This window comes from Meriones unguiculatus, chromosome 6, assembly GCF_030254825.1.
Source record: "Meriones unguiculatus strain TT.TT164.6M chromosome 6, Bangor_MerUng_6.1, whole genome shotgun sequence".
NCBI lineage: Eukaryota > Metazoa > Chordata > Mammalia > Rodentia > Muridae > Meriones > Meriones unguiculatus.
Genome location: NC_083354.1, coordinates 16,346,954 through 16,372,302, shown reverse-complemented (window position 1 = coordinate 16,372,302; position 25,349 = coordinate 16,346,954). Strand labels below are relative to the sequence as shown.

Genomic DNA, 25,349 nt, shown 5'->3' with positions numbered 1-25,349 from the left:
GGTGTCCCCTGAGGCTTCAGCGGGGCTCCGGACCGCGGGGATTAGCTCTGCTCGGAGGTCAACGGCCCCCGCCGGGGCCCGGCGTCCGAACTTCGCGCCTCCAGGTCTGGTCCCTTAAGAGGAACGCTCCTGCCTGGCAACGAAGACTCTCGGTGCCGATTGGGTGTTGCGCCAGCCAATGGGAAGCTGCGTCCCGCTCGGGCGGGCAGCGCGCTTTGGCGGTTGCCAGGACACAACGAAAACGCCGAGCGCGGTCGGGTGCGGCTGCCCGGGAGGACGCGATTGCAGCGGAGAGAGGCGGCGGCTTCACGGGGGCCGGGATGGTGAGCAGCCTGCAGACCGGGGAAGGGCTCGGGGACCCTCAAACTGCTCGTCTGTCTGTTGACCGTCCGAGTTCGCTCCCTCCGAGAGGGCGGAACCCCAGGGGTCACCAAGAAAACTCCATTTGCTTTCTGGAAGCCTCTGGGGCTCTTCTGCACTGTTTTCCCCCCTCCCTGAGATAAATCCATCTTGCGGAGCCCATTGAGTGGTGGTAAAGCTGCAGCCGCTTTGCCCTCACTGGTGCTGCTGAATTTAAAGTTAAGTTACTTTAACTAAAAAAAAAGGGAGGGGGAGGGAATATTATTAGTACCCATTTAATCAGAAAGTTATATGTTTGCACCCTCCCATTTAAATTTGCATTAGGTCTACTCCCGAATTCAGGATTTTCAGCACTTACCTGGAAGTAAAGGAGATCATGGAGTTGTTAACTACGTGTATTCCCTTTTGCCCCACGTTTTTAGGCGACCAGAAAGCGAGAGCTGAGCGTTAGTGAGAAGCATCAGAAGTTAGTAGACGAGAACCTACGCAAATCGATGCATGTTCAAGTCTTGCATAAGCTGGAGAGGCAAACCAAGAACCAGATGGTGCAGAACGAGGACGACGAGAGGGTTGGCCGGATGCGATTCCTCAGGGTGCTGCAGGATGAGCAGTTTGAGCTGGACATGGAAGAAGCCATCCAAAAAGTAAGTTTCAGTGTTCGTTGTTATACTGGGACTCAGCCAGGCTTTCGGGATACTGGTTATTTTAGCTGAGGGACTTGGGATCAGTTGGTTGCTTTTTGTACTTTATAAAAATCTGATGATCCCTTTCTTGGACTGCTTTAATAACGAGCAAATTTGAAGCCTTTAGAACAGTGTGTAGTAAGAATACACATCCTATTATTAAACATAAATATGAAATCCATAATTGTTAAGGTAATGTTTTTCTGAGTGCAGCTGTGTTGCCTTCTGTAAGTTTTCTAATAAGAAATTTAAGAATTCCTTTTTTAAAATTCCCGACATTAAAACTAGACATTATTAAGTGGTAGGAGATGAACATCTGTATGAGGTATATACATGTATCCATATTTTTAATTTTTTGCAGAATTCAGGCACCATATGCATGTGCTTATGCCCTGGTTTGCTGGCTAATCATGCATGGGTATTTCTAAATATTTTTAGGAGATTGTAATAAAAAGGAAGAAATGGGAAGTGAGATACATACATTCTTGTAAGTGTGATAACAATGTCCTTATATTTTGTTAGGTTTTGAGTACCAGAGTGCTGTGTGTTCAGCATTTTGAGTGTGGATTAGGAAATAGCAAAAGAAAGGCTTAAAGGTGTTAGCTTCCTTCTATCCTAAACTTGAGCTTAGACCTGATCCTTGGACCCTGAGCAGGCAAATCCTGGACATTCCATCTTTTCTATCCTTTTTGTTCTTGTTTTATCTTTAAGGAAAATCCCAGATGCCCCAACTCTGTCTGGCAATGGCCAGTGAGCGTCTGATGAAGCAGGATGTTTTCTTTCAAGTATTGTCATGATGTTATCCGCTCACTGGGAAATACCTTGAAGCATATTTCTGTACTATGTCAAAGTCTGCCTTTAGGGTTGCTTCTTTCAGTCAGGACCAGGCAAGGTTCATACAACGCATATGTTTTTTTTTTTTAAGATTTATTTATTTATACATACGAGCACTCTATCTGCATGTGTGCCTGAATTACAGAAGAGGGCATCAGATCCTATTCTAGATGGTTGTGAGCCACCAGGTGGTTGCTGGGATTTGAACTCAGGACCTCTGGAAGAGCAGCCAGTGCTCAAAACTGCTGAGCCATCTCTCCAGCCCACGTCTATAGTTTTTATGTCTAAGGCTCTGCTGATGTGAACAGTTATCTCTCCATCCTTTGTTAACGTCATTGTCTAATCTAATGTAGATGCAGGCCTGTTGTCTTCTAGACATTTTGCGTCTGTCTGTTTGGTTCCTTTGACGTGTGCCTTTATCTTTTCCATACTCAGTGAGCCAGGAAGACGTGGTCATATTGCAGTGAGACTTCTACCGGGAATGGGGAGGAAATAGTGAATTTCCTATGAACTTGTTTCTGCTCCACACTGTGGTTATTTTCAAGTTTTGTTCTCTTTGATTTCTAATTTTCGCTCTTAAAATATGTCTTTATGGGTCTGGAGAGGTGGCTCGTCAGTTAATAGCACTTGCTGCTCTTGCAGAGGACCCAGGTTCGGTTCTCAGCACCCACGTAGCAGCTCATAACTGTCCGTAACTTCCGTTCCCGGCGACACAACACCCTCTTCCGTCTCAGTGGGCACTAGGTATACACGTGGTGCCTATGCACACACATACATGCAGACATAACACTGCTACACATATAAATAAGTCTTTAAAAAATTATGAAGTATCTTTCTGAGACCAGCAGTCTTTATACATGTATAATTGCATTTACTATTGTTTTTTCCTGTGGCAGTAATGGGGATGGAGCCTAGGGCCTCATGCATGCAAGGCAGGCACTCTACCGCTGAGCTGGAACCCTAGCCTCTAGTATTCATTCATTTATTTATTTTTGTGCCAAAACAGGGTTTCTCTGCGTAGCCCTGGCTGTCCTGGAACTCACTCTGTAGACCAAGCTGGCCTTGAACTCACAGGGATCCGCCTGCCTCTGCCTCCGGAGAGCTGGGGTCAAAGGTGTGCGCCACCACCACCCGGCTATTGTTTACTTTCTTAAGGAAAAATTTAAATTTAAATTTTTTGTGTATCTGTGGAGCTCTCTCTCTCCCTCCCACCCCCGGGCCCATCTGTGTGTGTGTGTGTGTGTGTGTGTGTGTGTGTAACGGGGGGGGGGGGGAGAAGGAAGAGTAAACCGGAGTCCCTCCTCCTATCATGTGAGTCCTGGGGATTGAGTACAAGTCTTCAGTCTTGGCCACAAGTGCTTTTACCCCCTGAACATCTCACCAGCTCCCCATCATTCCTTTTGGCTCTCAGCTCATCCTGCCCTAGGCCAGTGCGTGCTGTTGTGTTCTGACAGAGCAAAGTATCTCACCTGTCGGCTTGGCTGGGCCCTCAGCTGTCCTTATTCTGAGTGTTTTCAGATAAGAGTGACGTTGAAGTCAGTAGGTTGAGTAAGCAGTTGGCCCTCCCTCATGACGGAGGATCATGATCATGTAAGTTGAAGGCTAGACTAGAACAAAGAGGCTGATAGTTGCCAAAACAGCTAATTCTTCCGCTGGCCGCCTTCAAGTTGAGAGGTCTGCTTCGGAGCTTCTGTTCTTGTTTTTCTGCCCTGGACTCCGATTGTAACCCTGGCTCTTCATGTGTCTCAGGTTCCAGGATGTTAGCTCAGACGGGAAGTGTATTGTTTCTACTCCTGGGTTTCAAACATGAGACTCAGAGTCGAGTGATACGGTTGGCTCGCCTGGCGCTTGCGGCTCCATCTTACTTCCGTGGAGCAGCCTGGCCACACCGTCTCACCACGTGAATGCCTTTCTCACACTGGAGTTTCCCATCGTGCAAGGTGGGAATGATCATTATTCCCAGTTTCTCAGTACCCCTAGGAGCTTTTGGTGAGCAGGCCTGGGAAGTACATTATAGCTTTTTATTTTGAAGCAAGATGAGATTGGTAAGAGGTTTAAAAACTGTGTAGAGAATTCATAAATCTCTCACCTGGCTTCTTATGCCAGAGTCTTAAAGAAGAGATGAAAACCGTGAAATTATCAATGCAGAGAAATTAGTCTTCCTACCATTCTATCAACTGAACTACAGGGCTTACTCAGTGTGTGCTTGTTTATTGTGTGGTAATTGTATGTCATCCTTATGATGAACCACCAGGCTGATTTCTAGGCAGTTTATCTACCCAGCAGTGTGTGCCTGGTACAGTTTCTCGGTATTTGCTGTCACCACTGGTTGGTTTGCTTTTTTTTTAGGGGGGGCGGTGTGTGCGTGTGTGTGTGTGTGTGTGTGTGTGTGTGTTTTAATAGATGTTCCAGTGTTTGCTTTTTAAAATTATTATTATTAATGTTTTTTTTTTGAGACAGAGTTTCGCTGTGTAGCCCTGGCTGCCTAAAACTCACTCTGTAGACCAGACTGGCCTCAAACTTAGAGATTTGCCTATCTCTGCCTCCCTGGTGCTAGACTAAGGGTGTGCACCGCCCCCACACAACCTTTAACTGGCCTTTTTTAACTATTTGTTTTATTATTTTTAGTCATGTGTAAATGTGTGTCTGCACGTGGAAATGTCCATGTTATTGAAGTGCTCTCAGGGACCACAGAAATCGGATCTCTGGATCTGGAGGAACAGGTGGTGGTGAGCCCCTGAGGTGGGTGCCAGAAACCAAATCTAGGTCCATCTCTCCAGTTCTTCATCCACATTTCCTGATGGCTAATGGTGTTGAACACCTTTCAGGTGTTGCTTTCGTTTTGCTTTTTATTTATTCACTTTGGAGACAGTCTTTATATGTTGCTCGGGCCCGGAACTCATTATGAGACCACGTTCTGCTTAGCTGCCCAGTGGTTTTCCCGCCTTGAGTTCTAGGGTGCAGACCTGTACCGCCATGTGCTTCCTAACTCAGAATGCAGTGAAGCCTCCAGATCTGCCCACCATTTTACAGAAAACATAGGAGAGGATAGTTTGGGGAATTGCTGAGGGAGGAACCAGAGGTCACAGGATAGTTTTATGTTGTTTTGATACAAGCTGAAGTCATTTAGGAAGAGGGAACCCCAATTAAGAAAATGATCTAGACTGGCCTGTGGGCACGCCTGTCCTCCATTTTCTTGATTCACAGTTGATGTGAGTAGGCCCAGCTCACTGTGGCCAGTGTCACCCATGGTCTGGTAGCCCTGGATTTTATGAGAACGTACACTAAGCAGGCTGTGAGGAACAAGCCAGTGAGAAGCAGCCTTCCTGGTCCTCTGCACCAGCTCGTGCCTCTGGGCTTCTGCCTCCATGTGTCTGCCCTGACTTGCTTTCACCATGGACAGTTTCTGATATGGAACTGTGCACTGAAGTAAAGCCTCTCCTTCCCAGGCTGCCTTGGTCATGTGTTCTATCATAGCAATAGACGCTCTAACTTAGACAGGCTGTAATGACTACACATCATTGGCTTAGGGTATAAAAAGAGGAGTGTGTGTGTGCAGTGGAGGTGATCAATAGATAAAGGAGACTTGAGAAAGACAATTAGATATAATATGTGGACCTTGTTTGGTTTAGAAAAGAGCATCTTTGAGACAGTTGGGAAATGAATGTGGGCAAGACCTTCGACCGCACTCAAGAAATATTGCTCTTTTATGGTGAGGTTATGAAAACTAAATTCTTGTCAGGCAGATCATTCTTGTCAGGCAGATCCACACTGAGCTGTTTTCATGGTGGGCAGCAGTATCCAAGGCTCTTTTATTTTCTGGCTTTTAAAGCTGTATTTATTCTTATAAATTTGTGCACACTGTGTGCATGTCTGGTACCAAGGAAGTCAGAAGAGAGCATCAGAGCCTCCGGAAGAGACGGATGTGAGCTGCCATGTGAGTGCGGGGACCCAGACCCGGGTCCCTGTGAAGAGCAGCTGGTGCCCTTAACCTGTGAACCTCTCTTCAGCCCTCTAGGATTTGATTTAAAATACCATGGTGGAGATAACTAGAGAATAAGAAAAATGGAGTAGAACGCAAAATTAGAGAAAAAAAAACCCAAAATATTGATAAAAGTTAGATAAGAATGAATATTAACTCTTCACAGTATTGGCTGATATTTAAATTTTTCTGTGGTAGGATTTTGAATTGTCCTTGTTGAAATATATTTTTATTCGAAGTAAACAGTTGGCTACCACCGCTGCGAGGGCGGTTAGTTTGCTGTTGTGAAGCACCTGAGACTTTGTGACACGGTGAGAAGTCTGACCTGAGGGTACAGGAACTAAAATTTCCCTTCTCTGTTCAGGCAGAAGAGAACAAGATGTTGCGAGACCGACAGCTTCAACAGGAAGAGAGACTCGCCATCGAACTGGCCAGGCTGAAGCACGACTGTCTGAAGGATGAAAAGATGAGGCAGCAAGTGAGAGAGAACAGGTGGCGTGGCTTCTGCTACTTGCATTTTTAGTCTCCGTCACTGCGCGTGTCACCCTTAGCACCTGAAAGTGAGAGTCTTTATTTAGATTATTGCCCTTACGGTTACTGCTTTTCCTGGAAACACTGCGTTAATTTAGAGATACTCGTTTCAACCATTCCGTGTGTTGTAGTGCTGGGGACTGAGGCCAGGACCTCACATGTGCTCGGCGAGTGCCTCACCAGAGCCAGAGCCTCAGCCCACAGAAACAGTTGAGAAAATAAGCTGCCTTAGTAGAAGTGTCAATGTGACAGCGAAAGACTGTTGGTCTTTTTTGTCTTTTTCTTCAAGGATAAAATTTAAATGATTTCTATGATTTAAATGGTTTTCAAAAACAAGACTTGTGGAATCCTGGAATACTTGCCTTTTGTAGCTGTTGTTTTTGTTTGAGATGGGGTCTCACTGTGTAACTGGATGGCTTGGAGCTTCCTGTGTAGAGCAGGCTAGCCTCAAACTCAGACATCTTCCTGCTTCTGCTTCCCAGGTTCTAGGTTCTAGAGCGTGTGCCACTACTCCTGGCCCTACCATAAACGGCTTAATGCTGCTTAAGATTAAACTGCTTAACACCAGTCATGTCTTACCATCAGTCAAGCTTTAGGGACACCAGAACTGGGGATCCAGTTCCCAGAGGATTGCTAAGACTTTACAAAGACAGCCAAAGAAGAAGACTACTTTGTTAGGATAGAATAGTGTGTGTTAGGCAGGATAGTTTGGTACTAACCCGCTGCCAAGCTTGAGGGCCTGGGCTTGAGCTCAGACCCACAGAGTGGGAGGACAACACTTCCACAAATTTACATAGACAGATAAATAAATAAATAAATATGAAGGAAGGTTAAAGTAGCGAAGAGTAATCTTTCTTGAGCATAAAGTTTAGGTTTATGCTTTACAGTGTTATAAATGTGATTAGTTATCTGTGAACCTGAATAATACCTGTTGTATCCTTTCTTTGGGTAAATAAAATTTCACGAAACTTTCTGTGAAGCTGAATTTTTTTATTGTCCTCAAGTTTAAAGTTGCATTTTCCCCACAGTATTGAGCTCAGAGAATTGGAGCAGAAATTGAAAGCCGCTTACATGAACAAGGAGAGAGCAGCCCAGATTGCTGAGAGGGACGCCATCAAGTACGAGCAAATGGTAAAGCTGCCTCCAGTCACTCTGCAGTCAGTTTAGCTTTGTTAGAAACTAGGCAGGCCAGTTCTGAGAGTGGCCTCTTCTGTGAAGAATCTGCTTGCCAGGTTCCCCAAACTGCAATGTTCAGACCGTAGGTGAGTTCCATGGACCTGCGTTTGCCCGGACACTGAAGCCCTCAGGCCCAGGTAACTCCCCACATGTGCTGTGTTCTTGAACTGCTTGCCACTACAGGCTCGCTCCGTGCAAACTGGCTCCTGAGATGTGGTTACTGTGACCGCGGTACGCAGAAGCCTTCCTGGTTTATAAGCACTCTTTCCCAGGTTTCTGCTTCCATCCCACTTGCTAACCCTCGCTTTTTAAAGTAACCCCCTTTTCTCGGGGTTTCTGTTTTTATCCCTGTCTAACTCTCAAGGACAGAGTTGCTCCCAGGTAGAAGTTGGAGGAGTTGTGCTAGCAGCCGTGTCATGCAGTATGAAAATAAGGTTTGCTAAGTTGACATGCAAAAACCAAGGTGCATGGTATCACCAGAGCTCATTTTCAGAGAGGCCAGACTATTGCATATAAATACATGTTTATACATGTGGATTGTGAGTGCCAACAAACATGTTTATACACATAGGATTATAGATGTGGTACAGAATGAGAATGCATAAAAATGGACACAGGCTAGAAGATTCTAGAAGATTCTAGCACACTGGCTCTCAGCCTTTCTAATGCTGCAACTCTTTAACACAGTTCTTCATGATGTGGTGACCTCCCCAGCCATTAAACTATTCTGTTGCTACTTCATAACTATAATTTTGCTACTGTTACAAATCTTAATGTAAATATCTGATAGGCATGATATCTGATATGTGACCACAGTGAAAGGCTCATTCAACACCCAACAGGGGGTCATGACCCACAGGTTGAGAACCATTAGTGTAGACCCTGCTGACAGTGACAGCCTAAGGAAGATGGGTGGACCTGCTTGTGAACTGTATCGTTCTGTTTTTCCAATGATAAAATAGAATGGAATGTACAGTTTGTTCCATTTTTGTAGTTTTGATTACTCTAATAGATGAGGTCATCCATAGCCATTGTAGACATTTGATTTCTAAAATTGCTGCTATCTTCTAAATCAAAATTGATTGACATAGGCCTTCACTAAATAGAAGGGCACCTATGGACCTGTTGGGTTTGTGTTTTGTTTTGTTAATGTGTATGTGTATGTGTATTTGCTTGCTTTTCGACATGTTCCACACGCATGCAGTGGCCATGGTGGCCAGAGAGGTGGGTTTCTGTAGTTAAGAGTTGCAAGCAGTTGTGAGCTGCCTAACGTGGGTTCTGAGACCCAGGCTATGTGAGGAGCAGCAAGTGCTTTATCCCCGAGCCACCCCTCCGGCCTCGCTGGTCTTCTTATTTGCAAAGTTAGAGCACTGCATTTACGTAAATTATCCCCATTTTTGTTATCATATATATTTTTGCTATCTTACATACTCTAGAAGAATGTATGTCAGCATGAGCACAAGAGAACTTGTGGTTAAGTCATTATAACCATCAGCTTTAGTGATGAATGCATTTGTCTTCCAGTCTGCCCCTCTTTCTCTTCGCTGCTAACTGTTCCCGAATTTGGGATATGGGTACAACAGATAAAGGGTAGTTTTAATCATTGCTCCAGTAGGTTTAAACTCACTTAGTTGAATGGTTTTGAACATGCTGAAAGGAAGTAAGGGATTTAATTTACTGAAAGGTTTGTCTGTAACCTAGTGGGAGTGGCACTGCATGAATGAAAATGAGAGAGCCACCACAGCGACCTTTTCACTTGAAATTGCCACCCTGAGCCTTAATGAATAAAGAAATGGATGCGTGCAACGAAGAGCCTCAGCGGGGGGAACTTGAGAGTTGCTCAGGGCCCTCGAACAATGGATGGGCAGGAGGGTGCTCCACAGCAGCTGGTCAACAGTGGTATTTGACACGGACACTGTAGCTGGACTTACAGAGGAAGTAATAGTTTAGTGGCAGAAGTAGTTAGTAATAAAATATAACTTTCCTTTGTATTTTCTGGATGTGGACTTGATTGTCCTTGCGAGGTGTTGCCCTAAGAGCTTCTGGAAGGAGTAGGAATGCCCCCTTCGGGTCTGACTCATCATTCACACCCTCCAAGTCACAAGCACTTGTTCTTGCTTTTTACTTAGAAAGAAATTATTTACATAGCAGGCTTTTGAGTGTGCAGCTGTGTCTGTTTGTAGTGCTGTAATCAATTCTGTTCACTCCCAGAAGTGGAAGGATGCTTTTTGTTTCAATGCTAGAGACGTGATGCTGAAATAGACAGAACCATGATGGAGGAGCACGAGAGGCTGTTGCAGGAAGAGAATGTAAAGAAAGACCGACGGAACAAGGAGAAGGCACAGTACCACCTGGACCTGGAGAAGCAGCTGGAAGAGCAAGAGAGGACAAAGCAGGAGGCATATGAGCAGCTGCTGAAAGAGAAACTCATGATCGATGAAATTGTCAGGAAGATCTACGAGGAAGACCAGCTGTAAGTACATACATGCACAGGGAAAGCCCACAGAACTGCCCACCCTGTGTGTGTGCTCGGTCATCGTGAGCTGGTTCATGAGTTGTACAGCTTTTCCTCATCTTTCCCAGCATGAATATTAATAGATGATCGGAAAAATAATAGGTGTGGAGGTAGCAAATGACCTAAACCTTTATTTTTCTTAAATACATGCATCTTCTATGTGAGAACACATGTTTTCTGATGGCTTTCCTTGGCACATAGCTTTAAGTACAGAATGTTGTCTGGCTTCTGTCACCTTTCTGAAATGAAATGCTTTAAACATCACCATTAGAAGAGAGACTCTCTAGTATTTGCGGAAAGTCCATGCTGACACCCAAAAAGTGTGCTGTGCCAGACTCTAAGTAGTCTGTTTATTTTTTGTTATTTTATTATTTCTGTAACTATAAAACCATTCTCCTGATTGCTTTTTAGGGAAAGACAACAAAAATTAGAAAAAATGAATGCAACTCAGAAGTATATTAAGGAGTTCCAGAGGACTCAGGCCCTCTGGAGACAGAAGAAGCGTGAGGAGATGGAGGAAGAGAATAGGAAAATTCTAGAGTTTGCAAACATACAGCAGCAAAGAGAAGGCGAACGGATGGCCAGAGTTCAAGAGAGTGAGGAAAAGAGGGTCCAGCGTCAGAATATGGTATGAAAATAACTACTTTTCAAAGATGGCTGACCTCCTGAAACAGTTGCCCAGTTCAGGTTTTTTAAGCATGTGCTTTATTAACAGCTGATCCAGAAGTTGGAAGAAACAGTGCGACAGCGGGAGGATCTGGAGAAAGTGCGGCAGGAGCTGTACCTGGAGGAGCAAGCCGCGATAAACAGACTGAAACTGAAAGTAAGTCTCCACGTGCAGGAGTGGCTAGAGAAGACAGGAGTTTTGAGGTGAAGCTGTAGGAAAAGAGTGTAAGTAAACTCAGCACATTAGTGACTGCATTGTGTGTAAACGGCATAAATACTGCAGCTAAAAGACCAAACCTGATGTAAGTAGAACATGCTAAAGACAGGACGCAGCTATGTCATTCACAGTCCATACAGCTTAAATGTGTACATGTGGGACCTCAGAGCAGGACAGAGGAAAACACAATACTGGGGAAAAGCAGATGCGTGTGTATATTAATATGAGACAAAGTCAACTTTGGGACAAGCAAGTTTGCAGTCAAAATAAATTCATCCAAGTACATGTGTTAATCCTAATGAACTTTAACAACCCAACTTCATGACACATGAGACAAAACTGACAGGAGTGAGAGCAGGAAGTAGGAAGAGCCACAACCAGAGTAAGAGCTCTCGGTGCTCTTTATCATTAATCTGCCCGAATCCCCAGAAAGAGTACACTGAGGGCAGCCTGAAACAGCTGGTTCAGCAAACGTTAAAGAAGACTTCACCCAACGACACCCCAATACGAATTCCACCCGTCCACACAGAACACACAGAGATGGCTCCTAGGACACAAAGCAAACCTCTTGTAGATTCACAAGATTTTCAATCATGTCAAGCCTGTTTTCTCACTACAGTGAAGAATCAGTAATGAGGATGACTGTATAGGCCTTAGGTGTACCATAATGAAACCATATATTTCTAGAAAAGCAATGAGCAAAAGAAAGATACTTCAAACTGAATGATAATTTTTTTAAATGCAGCAAAACATGTGGGGACAATAGAGGTTAGTGTTATCGTTTCAGTTTGAGAAAGGAATAGCCAAAACTCAGTAATCTTGTGTTTTCACGTGTATTCATAAACAAATGTACATAGCAGTACTTCTAATAGCTAAAACATGAAAGTAGCCTGTATGTCCATCAGCTGATGGATATGTAAACAAGACACACTGTGTGAGCCTTTAGCTGTACTAAAAAGTACTCAAGAATGTTCCATGAATGGATGACACAGGTGGAACTTTGTGAGATCAGCTGCTTTCCCAAGGTAGCATTCTCTGGAAACTCATTCACAATGTGACTTTGTCCTTTGGGGACAGCTGTAGGGAACTCCTGTGGGAGCTTAGATTAACTGTGCTGACAGCTTCTCCACAGCTGGGGGGAGAGAGATGGCAGCAAGGAGCAGCCCTTTCTGCCCATCCCTCACCAACTGGACAGTCGCTGATGGGTGATTGCTCCTTCTGTCCTTCCCTGGGAAGGTCCTGAGAGCACAGCCTCAGTGCCCACAGTGTGGCCATCTTCCCAACATGCCCTGTGTTGGCTCTTCTTCTTTCCTGATACACTCTGTTCCTCGCTGCTGTTTCCTGGGACACACATGTCCTTGTGTAAGGCTCTGGTCCCAGCGGAGACTCTCTGGGAAGTTAATGGGGTCAGAGTGACTGTTCAGCAAATGATCTGAAGGTTTCAAGACCCCATAACAGTTTTAGAACACAGGAAAGGACAAGAAGTTTGGCAGCCCGTACTGATAACGAGTACAGTCTTTATGAAGACCCAGTATTGTTCACAGTAGAACAATACTTTGGCCAAACATCTCCACCTGCCCCCACCCCTTTTCTTGAAAGATGTCTTCACTATTAAGTTAAATAAAAATTTGCACAAGTGGTAGATTCCCAGGACTTCCAATAGTACTATTAGTACTACATAAAGCACATTACTATGTGCAGAGGGATGTCATAAACTTAAGACATTTCAGACTAAATGTCACAAAATAAACTGTCTTCTCCAAGGTGTTGATACCTGAGCAATTACTTGGCAAGTAAATGCAAAATACACAGTATAAAACACCATGTATATGCCCAGAACATCAAAGAAAAAAAAATAGATCCTTTGGGGGCTTGATTGTGTTCAGGAAGGGATGAGTATGACGCACACACCGGAAATAAAATGAGGTGGCTGGTACAGGTGTTAGGATTTTTAGAGGCGTGTGTACTTGGGCTGCCTAGACTGTTTGCAGGGATTTGGCGAGGATAATTAGGTTAGAAAACATGAATTAAGATTTGTGCCAGTTTTAGGTGAATAGATAAACAGATGATAGAATAAGAATAACAAGGTATAAAATTAGTAGAATTTAAGTGTTAGTAATATGGATGGTTATGGGATTTTTACATTTTTTTGTATATGAAAAATTTTCATGTGTTTAGAAAATAAAAACTTACAGGAAAAGAATTTAGTTGTTTCCAATTCCCTGAAAAACTTCTAATTTCATCGCTAGATGACTTTTTAAACTGTTTTGCAGGGATTTTTTTGTCTTGGGGGGGTTGTTTTATTTTGGATCTCTGGGCTTTTTGTTGTTGTTTCTTGAGAATTATGGGAGGGCTGGGACTCTAGATGGGTACATGTAACTCTGCCTTCACAAAAGGACGAAGTTGGAAACTGCTAAGTGGTGTTTGTCCTTCCTTCAGGATCAGCAAAGGTGCTCAGGATCAGGTGTATACAAAGGCTTTCACAGTAGCTCCGTTCAAGAGGCTACACATAAATTTTGAGCTTAGTAACAAGATGGCAGCTGTACACAACTTAAAATTGTAGAAGAAATGACTGCCATGTTATAGAACCAATGATTAAGAGCACTTGCTGCTTTTGGAGAGGACCCAAGGACCTGCAACTCCAGTTCCTGGGCATCCAACATCCTCTTCTGGCCTTAGTGGGCACTTACACATCCATACACATATGCACGTGCAGACACAGATATATAAGTAAAACATTTTTAAAAAGAACATGGCATTTTTTTTCAAATAGCCTTAAGAGAGTGGGACAGAGCGTTGCCAGGAAAAGGCTTTATTTTGTTTATGTGATTTCATATTGTAATCCGCAGCCTACCCAGACTCTGTGCTACTTCTGTCTTCTTGTTTCCTGAGACTCACTGTAGCCTAGGCTGGTGCAGGCTCCGGAGCCTCCTGCTTGCTGAGACTGCCCTCTGATGATCATGCAAGGAAGTGCTTAACTCTAGCTCCACTATTGTGCAGGAAGAAGTAGAACAGAAACTGCAGAAGCAGAAGGAGATGAAGCAGGACTTTGAAAACCAAATGGCACTGAAGGAACTAATACAACAGGCTGCAAAAGAGGAGGAAGAGGCCTTTAGGAAAGCCATGCTGGCCAAGTTTGCCGAAGATGACCGGTTAGAGCTCCTGAATGCCCAGAAACGCCGGATGAAGCAGCTGGAGCACAGACGAGCTGTGGAGACCCTCATGAGAGAGCGGCGCTGCCAGTTCCTCGCAGACAAAGTAAGGGGCCTTGGGCTGTTTGTCATTCTCAGTGCACAGCAGCCAGCTCATCTGCTCATCAGTAACCATTTGCTGGGCGCCTGGATGTGTGTGCTTGAGTGTGCAGTGTGCCCTAGTGTATGTGCAGAGCAGAGGACAGCCTCACACCGGTCCTCTCCTTGAGTTTGTTTGAGGCAGGGTCACTGTAGACTCACTGCAGAGGGACTGGAGGCTAGCCAGCCTGCAGCCTCTAGAGTCTTTATTGCTGTCTGCCATTTTGTCAGAACCTGGAGTTACTCACCTGTCTTTACCCAAGTCCCGAGGCTATGGACTCAGGCCCTCGTGTTTGTGTGGCAAGTACCTTATCCAGAGAGTCGTCTCTACAGCCCGCTGAGAACTGCTCATATGTCATACAATGTTAGGTATTTGTTTACTGATTAGACCAGGCTGGCCTCAAACTTACAGGGATCCACCTGCCTCTGCCTCCCCGAGTGCTGGGATCTAAGGGGTCCTTTATTTAAAGCACCTGAAAACTGATTATTGAGGTTTTTATGTGCTGCTGTTGAGAAGTAACATCTGTGAATTTATGATCTTGGTTGAGAAAAATAGAAAAATAAGTTATAAATATATTTTGTGTGTGATGCTAAAGGTATGGAGGCATTGGTGTAGCAGAGAGGAATTATACATCATGATACCTTTGAATATTAAGGTAGATTTTTTTTTCCCTAAAAGAAGTCACTGAAAAATTAAGAAAATTGCATGTTAAGATTGGCATGTAGAAAGATGATTCAAGTAGCAGCACTGAGGGTAGATACAAAAGGAGTGATACTGGAGATAGACAGCCAACAAGGAATGTTCCAAATCTCAGTGATAAGAGGTGGCATAGGCAAATGGAGAAGAGGCTCCTCAGATGCTAAAAACGCACAACGGATGATGCTGGAGACCAGCTGAATCTGGAGAGGTGAGGGCTGAAGGTGGCTACTGATTACCAATGTAGACACTTGCCCTTCAGTGAGCAGGCCCCAACCTAAAGAGCATGTAGACGAAAAAGTAGCTCTTGAAGGAATATGTATGTGTCCATATTGATTTTTTTTTGGCCAAAAGAGGTTAACTGTTGAAAATGTAGATTTAAAAGTTGGACAGGGGGCCACGTGGTGGTGGCGCACACCTTTAATATCAGCACTCAGGAGGCAGAGGCAGGTGGCTCTCTGAGTTCAAGGCCAGTCTGGTCTATAGGACAGCCAGGGCTATACAGAGAAACCCTGTCTTGGGGGGAAAAAAAGAAGTTGGACAGAGAACCAGCTTGCAAGTTTGACTTAAATATTTACTGTCTTAAATATTTATGTTTCATTGACAAACTGAAAGAATGTTTGAATAACCTAAGAGTCATGTGAATGCTTTAAAAAGACGAAACACCCTAACTGTGGCAAGTGCAGCCTCTTAGGCAGAGCCAGTAGAAGCGGCAGGCCTAACTCTATGGGTTTAAACAGCAGCAGTAGGAGGTGACAGAAGAATTTGAATATATATATAAATATATATTTTACAGAAAGTGAATGAGACTCATTATAATTTTTCCCCCATAGTGTATAGGATAGAGGAAGAAGGAATCAAAATAAGTCAAAGGTTCCAAGTATGAGAAACTCACAGACGTGTACGGTTACATCTTAGAGTGAAGCTTGGGCTCTTTTTGTTTGATTGATTCTTTTGGTTGGTTGGTTGGTTTTGTTTTTTGAGGAGTGCTTACCTGGACTTAGGCAGCCCAAAAGCTTTAAGTGAGATATTAGTGTTATAATGAGAAAGCATCCAGGGCCCTAGGATGGAGTCTTAGAGAACATCATAGTTTAAGAGGAGGAAGGAAAAACCAAAAACATATTAAAAAAAAAAAAAGACCATTTAAATGGTCTAACCACAGAAAACCAAGGGGCCACAGGGATCTCCTTCTCCTCCCTGACAGTTCTACTCGGCCTCCTTATAACTTGTCCAGGCTGCCAGGAGTGAGTTTTATAAATCTCATGTCCGTTCACACTGAAACCTCAGTGAACTCTTCCGCAGGTAAAAGCCTCAGTTGTTTAGGCCTGTTCTAAATCAGACTCGGCCTGAACCTGGTCTTCAAGGCAGATAAGGATCCATCAAGTGCTATTTGCCAACACGCGGTAAATGTTTACAAGTGTCGAGTTAATGAAGGCAATAGCTGTTAGCACAGTCACCAGGAACGCAGAAAATGAAAAGGTTTGGAATTGCCTGAAAAGCCTTTAATTCTTTCCTGTAGAAGGGTCCAGTGGACTGACCTATCTAGGGGTTACAGAGCTGATTAAAATGTTCAGAGAAAAACCAGAAAGACATGCAAACATGGAAATCACGAAAGCCGCCAGTAACACACGTATACAACTTATGTTTTAGGTTTTAATGGTAAGCATTCCCAGATGAGGAAATAGCCTAGCTCTCAGTGTTGTAAGACAAGGCCCAGGGGCAAATGTGGATGTCTTAGCAGAACTTAACAATTTATGGCTCTGTGTAGCCCTAGAAGCACTAAACTGCCCATTTATATTTTAGAAGCCTAAGTAGGTTTCCATTATCTTGTCTACCTCTAACAATGTGTATGGCTTAGACAAAACCCTAAAAAAGCTCCAAGGAGTTTTTTACCCCCAGTTTATTCAGACCTTGCCCCACACCTGTCTGACCCAGTCATGCCAGCTCACCGTAGGGTATGTGGAATAGTGATAGGCACTATTACATACGAAGGGAAGCCTGTTTTTTGCCCAGGTTAGGAGGTTCTCTCATCTCATACACACAGTACGTGGGGCTGGGCTGCTGCCAGTGGTGGAGTTCTTACCCAGGCTGTGTGAAACCCCAGGCTCCAGACCCATTACTGAGATCCTACTCAGCTGTAGGTAAAGTTCTCTGTGTCCTAAGGCCCCAAGACTATGCAGACGACATCACAGCTGCATTTCATGGCTCAGAGTGTCCAAAGAATTCAGAATTCTTCAGAAAGGTACTTGGGACTCTGACCTCTGTGTCACAACGGCCCTTTGAAGTCTGCAGTTGGAAACATGTGTCTTTGGATAACCCTGTAGGGTTTTATGTGTTAGGGTTTCTTGTTTGTTTGTCTCACACTGTAAACTGTTTTGGGTATCTTGGGTACTTGGTATATGGTGGGAATTCCATAAATGTTTGCTGAATTTATTAGGAAATCACTCTTGAATGCATTTTTTTTCTTGAAATGAATATTTTCCTAAAAATATATACTTGCATCTTTAAAGCTTCCTATCATAGGGCTAGGATTGTAGTTCAGTGGTAGAGTGCTTGCCTAGCAGGTACAAGGGCCCTGGGTGCAAATAACAGTACCACAAAATGAAGAAAACGAAAGTGTGGGTGGATGTAACTTGTTCTTAAAAGTATAAAGAAAAATCATCCTGAGTGAGGTATCCCAGAAGCAGAAAGACACACATGCTATAGACTTACTTATAAGTGCATATGAGAATATAATATAGGTTAAACATACTAAAATCTGTACACCTAAAAAAAGCTAAGCAAGAAAGAAGACCCTGGGTAAGATGATCAATCCTCACTCAGAAAAACAAACAGGACAGACATCGGAAGAGGGAGAAAACAGGGAACAGGACAGGAGCCTACCACAAAGGGCCTCTGAAAGACTCTATTCAGCAGGGTATCAAAGCAGATGCTGAGACTTATAGCCAAACTTTAGGCAGAATGCAGGGAATCTTATGAATGAAGGGGGAGATCGAAAGAACTGGAGGGGACAAGAGCTCCACAAGAAGAGCACCAAAACCAGAAAAAAAATCTGGGGCCAGGGGTCTTTTCTGAAGCTGATACTTCAACCAAGGACCATGCATGGAGATCACGTAGAACCCCTGCACAGATGTAGTACGTGGAAGCTCAGTGTCCAAGTGGGTACCCTAATAAGGGGAACAGGGACTGTCTCTGACATGATCACCACCCCCTGAGGGGGGAGCAGCCTTGTTAGGCCACAGAGGAGGACAATGCAGCCAGTCCTGATGAGACCTGATAGGCTAGGGTCAGAGGGAAGGGGAGGAGGACCTCCCCTATCCGTGGACTTGGGGAGGGGCATGGGAGGAGATGAGGGAGGGAGGGAGGTTGGGATTGGAGGGGCCGAGGGAGGGGGCTACAGCTGGGATACAAAGTGAATAAACTGTAATTAATAAGAATAAATATAATTTTAAAAGTTTAAAGAAATGATGATAAAAACAGGCATATATATTTATATATGTAAAAGACATACATTATTATCTTCTATTCTTATAATCAGCCCATCAGTCTTATTTAGTTCACTGCAAGAACAGTCTATTTGTAAACTTCATAAGAGATTAATATACTTTGTGACAGTTAAGACATTTTTATTTCATTTCCAGCAACGTGAACTGGAGGAATTGCAGCTACAGCAAAGACAACAGGGCTGCATCAATGAGATTATTGAAGAAGAACGGCAGAGACTCCTCAAAGAACATGCTACAAAGTTGCTAGGCTATCTCCCCAAAGTAAGTGACACTTACCTTAGCGTGTGACCCTCATGACCTATAATGATGGAGAAAACACAGCAGAAGCGGCGGCAGCAGCAGGATTCTAGAAAGTGGGAGGGTGTAACTTCATGGATTTCCATGCTGTTCAGATGAAGCATCGGGGTCCTGGCAGGTGTTAAACCCCACAGTCGTTTTCAAACACCTCTGTAAGAAGACTTGGTCTTGGAAGCTTATTAGTGACCTGAGCTAGAGTTATTGAGCTTCTCTAGTTACTATTTATTTACCTACTTTTTGAGACAAGGTCTAGCCCAGGCTGGCCCAGAACTTCCTATGTAGCAGAGGATGACCTTGAACTTTTGGTCCTCCTGCTTCTACCTCCTGAGAGCTTGTGCTACTTTGCCAAGCCTGTGCAGTGGTGAAAAATCTAACCCAGAGCCTTGCTAGGCAAGTGCTCTGTGCAGGGAGCTACATCTCCAGCCCTTGCACTACATTTTTGGGGTTCTTTTCTCTCCTCGCTGCATGGGAAAACTGAAAACAGACCACCCTAAAGCAACTATAAATGGGCAAACCCTAAGATGGTGACAGACATGCTCAACATGCGTCTGAGATGAGTCTGCTCTGGGGAGACTGGTTGTAAGCCCCATTTTTTTAAAGTAATTCCAAAAGGCAGTGAATTTTCATGTGTATCTGAGACACGTTGTGACTGCTAATAATTAGCTTCCTTGTCCATATAAACGGAGATTCATAAAGCCATAGTCCTTCAGATATACAAGTCATGTTGTTTGAGGTCTTTACTGATTGCATTATCATGTATTTTGTGTTCAGTCCCTAGCCAGTGACAGGAGAAGAAACAGTATTAAAAGTTGCTAGCCACAGGGTCTTACAGTCTAATTAGGTTGATACACAAAACGATAGCTGATGTTAAAGTCCACTTATGACTGGTATATTTAATGAAACAGACTATTCTAAGGGGATCATTGGATTTCAACGTGGAAAAGATGCTTTTGAGGACAGACAGGACCTATTAAATTTAAACTCAGTGTCCCCAAATGAGCCACAACCTGAGGCGAGAAGAATGTGCCCACATGGTAATGTAGCTTAGATTAGCCTCTTCCCCCTTGCCCTCCCTCATTTTCAATGACAGCCCACTCAGACAAGGGTGGGCAGAGCAGGCCCTGGTCTCTGCTCTCCAGGCAATGAAGGCAGTCATGGTTGCAGCTGGAGCACAAGGGCACAGATCGCTAGAATAACTGTCTGCTCTGAAGGTGACTAATCAGGAAATGGGGGCAGCTCAAAATATTCAGGGTATACTTGTATCCATAGTCTTAGGAAAGTGCTGATGTTTTAAAATTAAGTTTCATTAATGTGTTTAATAGATCTCATTATCTTGGATAACTTCATTAGCTTCATGTCCGTGTATGTCGGCCCCAAAAGCATTCAGTAAACTACTCTCAAGTTCAAAAGTAACCAACAAAATGCTTTTTTCATAGGGAGTTTTCAAAAGAGAGGATGATGTTGACATGCTTGGTGAAGAGTTTAGGAAAGCGTATCAGAAAAGGAGTGACTTCTGTCTTGAAGAGAAGTGATCTGCACAAGATTTGGTGAAACCTGGAGTTTTCAGATGCCACCACTCAATATCAGTGTAACTATTGTTTTACAGTTCTAAAACACCCTAATATTTCACCATCTATAGTTAGACAAAAATTAAACACATTAGTACTTTAACTGCAGGATTAGTCACTTTATTCACTTGGCATTCTCTGATGCCATGTGTCCCAGAATTTCACAGAACCACAGAGGCCACACACAGAAGCTAACTACTCGGTGCTTCTGGTACTGCGGTTCAGAGATTTCTCTGTGTACTCATCTTCAACTCTGCACAGATGTCTCTTCAGTACACTGATCTTTAAAACTTACATATTCTTGGCTGGGCACAGTGGCATGTACCTGTGATCCCAGCACTCAGGGAGGCAGAGGCAGGTGGATGTCTGTAAATTTGAGGCCAGCCTGGTCTACAAATTGAGGCCAGGACAGCCAAGGCTACACAGACAAACCCTATCTCATAAAAACCTAAATCAATAAATAAATATTCCTGAAAGCAGGGCGAATATACCATCACGAGAAACCCACACACTGGCTGTTTCCTGGGGTGTTCACTACATCCCCACCAGTAGCCTGTGATGGCTTTTCCTCTCTATCCTCCCAAACATGTTTCTTTTATCTTTCAAAGGGTTTATTTTTGTTTTGTGTATATGGGCGTTTGTCTGCATGTTTGTATACGTACCACATGTGTGCAAAACCTGAGGTGGCCAGAAGAGGGTGTCAGATCTCCTGGAACTGGAGTTTGAGATGGATTTGAGCTGCCATGTGGGTGTAGAGGATCTACAAGAGCAGCCAGTGTTCACAGCTGCTGTCTCCAGTCTATATCATATATATATATGTGTGTGTGTGTGTGTGTGTGTGTGTATCATATATATACTGTATGATGCCATATAACACACACACACATACAGGTATTTTTCTGTTCTCTGTCTCCCTCCCTCCCTCCTTGCCGTTCAGTTCATACATGTTTGGTTTCTGGGTTGGGTTTTTTTTTTTTGTTTGTTTGTTTTTGTTTTTTTGGAAACAGGGTCTATCTAGGTAGCCCTAGCTGTCCTGAAACTCCCAAAGATCTACCTGCTTCTGCTTCCCAAGTACTGGGATTGAAGGCATGTGCCACCATGCTAGGCTCAGACATGTTTTGGGATTTTAACATTTTTAACTTATTCTGTAGTTTGTTCCCTTTCTGTGTTGTTTCCTTTCTGTGCAGCTTTGTAATCATTGTTTTTGTGGTCATATCTTTAAAAAATAAAAATAAAAAACCAAAACACTACCACCACCACCAAACTTCTGCCTGGATCAAGGTGTGGAGCTCTCTGCTGTCCTCTAGTCCCCGCTGGCCACTACCACCATTAGCACAGCTTTGTGTAGGCTGCTTTGAAGTTAGCTGGTATTTTGCCTCTTATTTGGAAGGTCACCTTTGTGTTCTCGTGCTCCATGTGAATTACAGAATTGTTTTTTCTGTTTCTGAAGAATGCTCTGGGTGTTTCCATGGCGACTGCATTGAGTATACAGACCTCTCTGGGCAGTATAAAGACAGTTTTCTAGGGGCTGGAGAGATGGCTCAGAGGTTAAGAACACTGGCTGTTCTTCCTGAGTTCAGTTCCCAGCAACCACATGGCGGATCACAACTATCTATAGTGCGATCTGGTGTGCAGGCAGAATGTTGTATAAATAATAAAGAAATCTTTTAAAAAATACAGTTTTCTAATTCATAAACATGATATAGCTATCCACCTCTGCCTCCCAAGTCCTGGGGTTAAAGGCATGTGCCACCATGCTGGGCTCAGACACGTTTTGGAATTTTAGCATTTTTAACCTATTCTGTAGTTTGTCCCCTGTGTTGTTTCCATCACCAGTCTCCTGGGTTGAATTTAGTCTTAAATGTTCTTTGTTAGATATTACAAAATGGGCTTAGTGTAAACTTTGACACTTGGCCGTTGGTGTATGGAAGTGCCGCTGCTGTCTTTTGCCTGTGTGTTACCCCAGGGAATGAATCTTGGGTCTCACACATGCCCTGACTCTGAGCTATAGCTCAAGCCTGTTATTTTTGCTATTACGGCTACCAATTTTTATGTATTAGTTTTGTATCTTGTAACTTTACTTAGTTCATTTGATCTGAAACATTCTTGATAATGGACAATTCAACTTTTTCTTCCCAGTCATCATGTTTTTCTTTCTCTTGCTGGTTATCTCTAGTTAGCATTATTGCGATGATTTTTTTAAAAAGATTAATTTTACTGGTTGTTTTCCTGCACGTATGTGTGTACATGTATGGAATGACTAAGAAAGCCAGAAGAGGGCATCATATCCTCTGGAATTGGGAGTTACAGATGGTTTTCAGCCACTGTTTATATGGTGGGAACCAAATCTGGTTACTCTGGAAGAGCAGCCAATGCTGGTTTTTTGCTTTATTTGTTTGTTGGGTTTTGTTTTGTTTTGTTTTCTTAATGGGGAAGGAGTTAGACTGGGTTTACTGTGTAGACCAGGCTGCCCTCGGACTCACAGAGATCCGCCTGCCTCTGCCTTCCAGTGCAGGGATTGAAGGCGAACACCACCGTCCAGTCCAGCCAGTGCTCTTAACTGTCTGATCAGGTCTTGCAGGTGTTGCCAACCTGGCACCTGGTCAGGGTAATTATGAACACAGCCCAACACAAAGCAAACGTAGAACTTTATGCAAAATTTTTGTGTTTTTTTTTTAAATTTTGTAATTCTGCTGCACAGTTCTTGAGTGTGTACTTTTTAGATGACTGTCATGTCACAGTATCAAAAAGTTGGAAACACAAATATGTGAGGATAAGCTTCAGCTTTTCTTTGTTCAGTATGTTGGCTGTGGGGTTGTCATATATGACTTTCTGTCAAAGTATATCCCTTCTGTAACCTACTCTGCTGACAGTTTCTGCATGAAGTATTGCTCAGTCATAGGCTTTCTGCTCTACTGAATTTACAAACTGTTTCTTCCTTCTATCAATGTGACATGTTTATTAATTTGAATGTTGAATCATCTAGGATGAAACCCACTTCATCATGGTGAGTGATCTTTTCCTGCACTGTTGAAGTTGGTTGCTGGTGCTGTGGTGGGCAATTCTGCATCTGAGTGGACCAGGGATACTGGGCTGCGGGAGTTGTTGGCTTGGTTTTGTTTACTTGTTTGTTGCTCTTGCATGATTTTGGTATCAGGATGAGCATATTTGAATGTGGAGTAGTCTTTATGTCAGTGTATTAGAATTGTTTGAGAAGAACCGCTAGTCTTTAAATGAGTGTTAGAAGCGAGCAGGGAAGCTCTCGGGTCCTGGGTTCTTCTTTGAGGAGATTTACTTTATAAGAGCTGTTTTTAAGTATTTTTATTTTATGTGTATCACTGAGTGCATATCTGTGCACCACGTTTGTACAACAGTCAGTGGAGGCCAGAAAAGGGCCTCGAATCCCTAGAACTGGACTTACGTAGGTGGTATTTTCTGTCTCTTCATAGTTACTTCTTGGTAGTATATCTCCAGAAATCAGTTCATTCTGTTTTATCCAAATTATTCACTTATACTACTCTTGTGATCATTTGTATACAGTAAAATGGTGTGTCCCTTCTTTCCATCTCTGGACATTTCCTGTTGGCTAAAAGTCACTGATACTGTGTCCCGACAAGCCAGCTGTTTCATGTGGGTTGAGTATGTGCTGTAGCTGCAATTGCTTGGGAGAAAAGTTGGGATTTTTTGTTGCTGCTGTTGTTTTTATCTTGGACCATTTAAAATACACATAATTAAAGGTCTTGAGAATGGAAAATAAATTTCAATGTGACCTTCACTGGTCTGTTTGATGAGACAGTGAGACACACTAGCATCAAGCTCCCTGTTGACAGCACGCTGCTGACCGTCCTGCGTGCACCACCATGCTCAACTAGGACTAATCCTTTTATTTTTTTTTAAAAATAAAATCTTTAATTCCTAATCTTATTATTTGTGAGTGTGGGTGTGACCTGTGCTTGTCATAGTTGCATGTGGGGCTCGGGGCAGCTTGCAGGACATTCTCTTTCCACCACGTGGGTCCTAGGCCTGGTAGCAGGTGCCCTTTCCTCCTGAGCCGCCTCACTGGCCTTCATTTATTTTTAAAAATGGACCTTATACTCACAACCTGGAGGTAATTTTACTCATTACTTTCAGTGAACCTGTGTTTTGCCTGCAACCTGTCACATGAAGTCAGATTTGGTATTTTACACTTACACTTACAGTTTCAAATTAATGACAGAACAGATTCTGCGGGGGCTGGAGAGATGGCTCAGAGGTGAAGAGCACTGGCTGCTCTTCCACAATCCCCAGCAACCACATGGTGGCTCACAACCATGTATAATGAGATCTGGTGCCCTCTGCTGGTGTGAAGGCCTGCATGCAGGCAGAACACTGTATACATAATAAATACATCTTTAAAAAGATGATAAAACATGCAACTTAAAAAAAAAAAAAAACAGATTCTGCAGCGTTTTGAGAGTTGACTTTTCAACATTTTGGGCTGCATGACCTGTACCATCTTTGTAATGTACTCCTTCCTTGACTCTCCCGTTTTTCTTGTGCTAACCACATTGGATTTGGTTCTGGCACGTCACTTGGACATTTCTGCAGTGCTAAGATGACTTTCTTCTTATGTAGTTATTTTATTTCCGCAAACTTCCCCCAGGGATACTTTTATTGTATTGAATATATTTCGTTATGTTCCCATCTTATGGAAAACTTTGCTTTGCTCTCATGAGCCTGCTCGTTATTCAGGAACATGGTGTGTTATTTGCACGTGTCGTAAAGTCTTGAAGTTTCTCTTGTTAGTCTGTTCTTTTATACCATCACAGACCACAAAGATTCATGGTATAATTTATAATTTGTCTTCTTAAATTTGTTAAGATACCTGATCCATGCTGGAGAGTATTCTATATATTTGAGAAGGTATATATATATTATGCTGCTGGAGAGAGTGTTCTGTGTCTTTTTAGGTTCATTTAGTCTAAAGCAAATTAAGCCCAGTGTCTATGTTTCTTTGTAATTTTTGGAGACAAAGTGTTATGTATCCC

The 25,349-nt window shown here is 43.3% G+C and overlaps 1 protein-coding gene across 1 annotated transcript; it reads left to right on the top strand.

Annotated features, from left to right (window-relative positions):
* The first annotated feature begins 206 nt into the window (after positions 1-206).
* On the top strand, positions 207-25,248 carry Mns1 (meiosis specific nuclear structural 1). The gene is made up of 10 exons (XM_021664831.2): positions 207-323; positions 783-1,004; positions 6,224-6,351; positions 7,419-7,521; positions 9,810-10,039; positions 10,493-10,709; positions 10,797-10,904; positions 13,965-14,222; positions 18,593-18,718; positions 20,191-25,248. Exons 1-10 carry the CDS (start codon positions 321-323, stop codon positions 20,284-20,286), a joined length of 1,491 nt encoding a protein of 496 aa, XP_021520506.1. The 5' UTR covers positions 207-320; the 3' UTR covers positions 20,287-25,248.
* Positions 25,249-25,349: the final 101 nt, after the last annotated feature.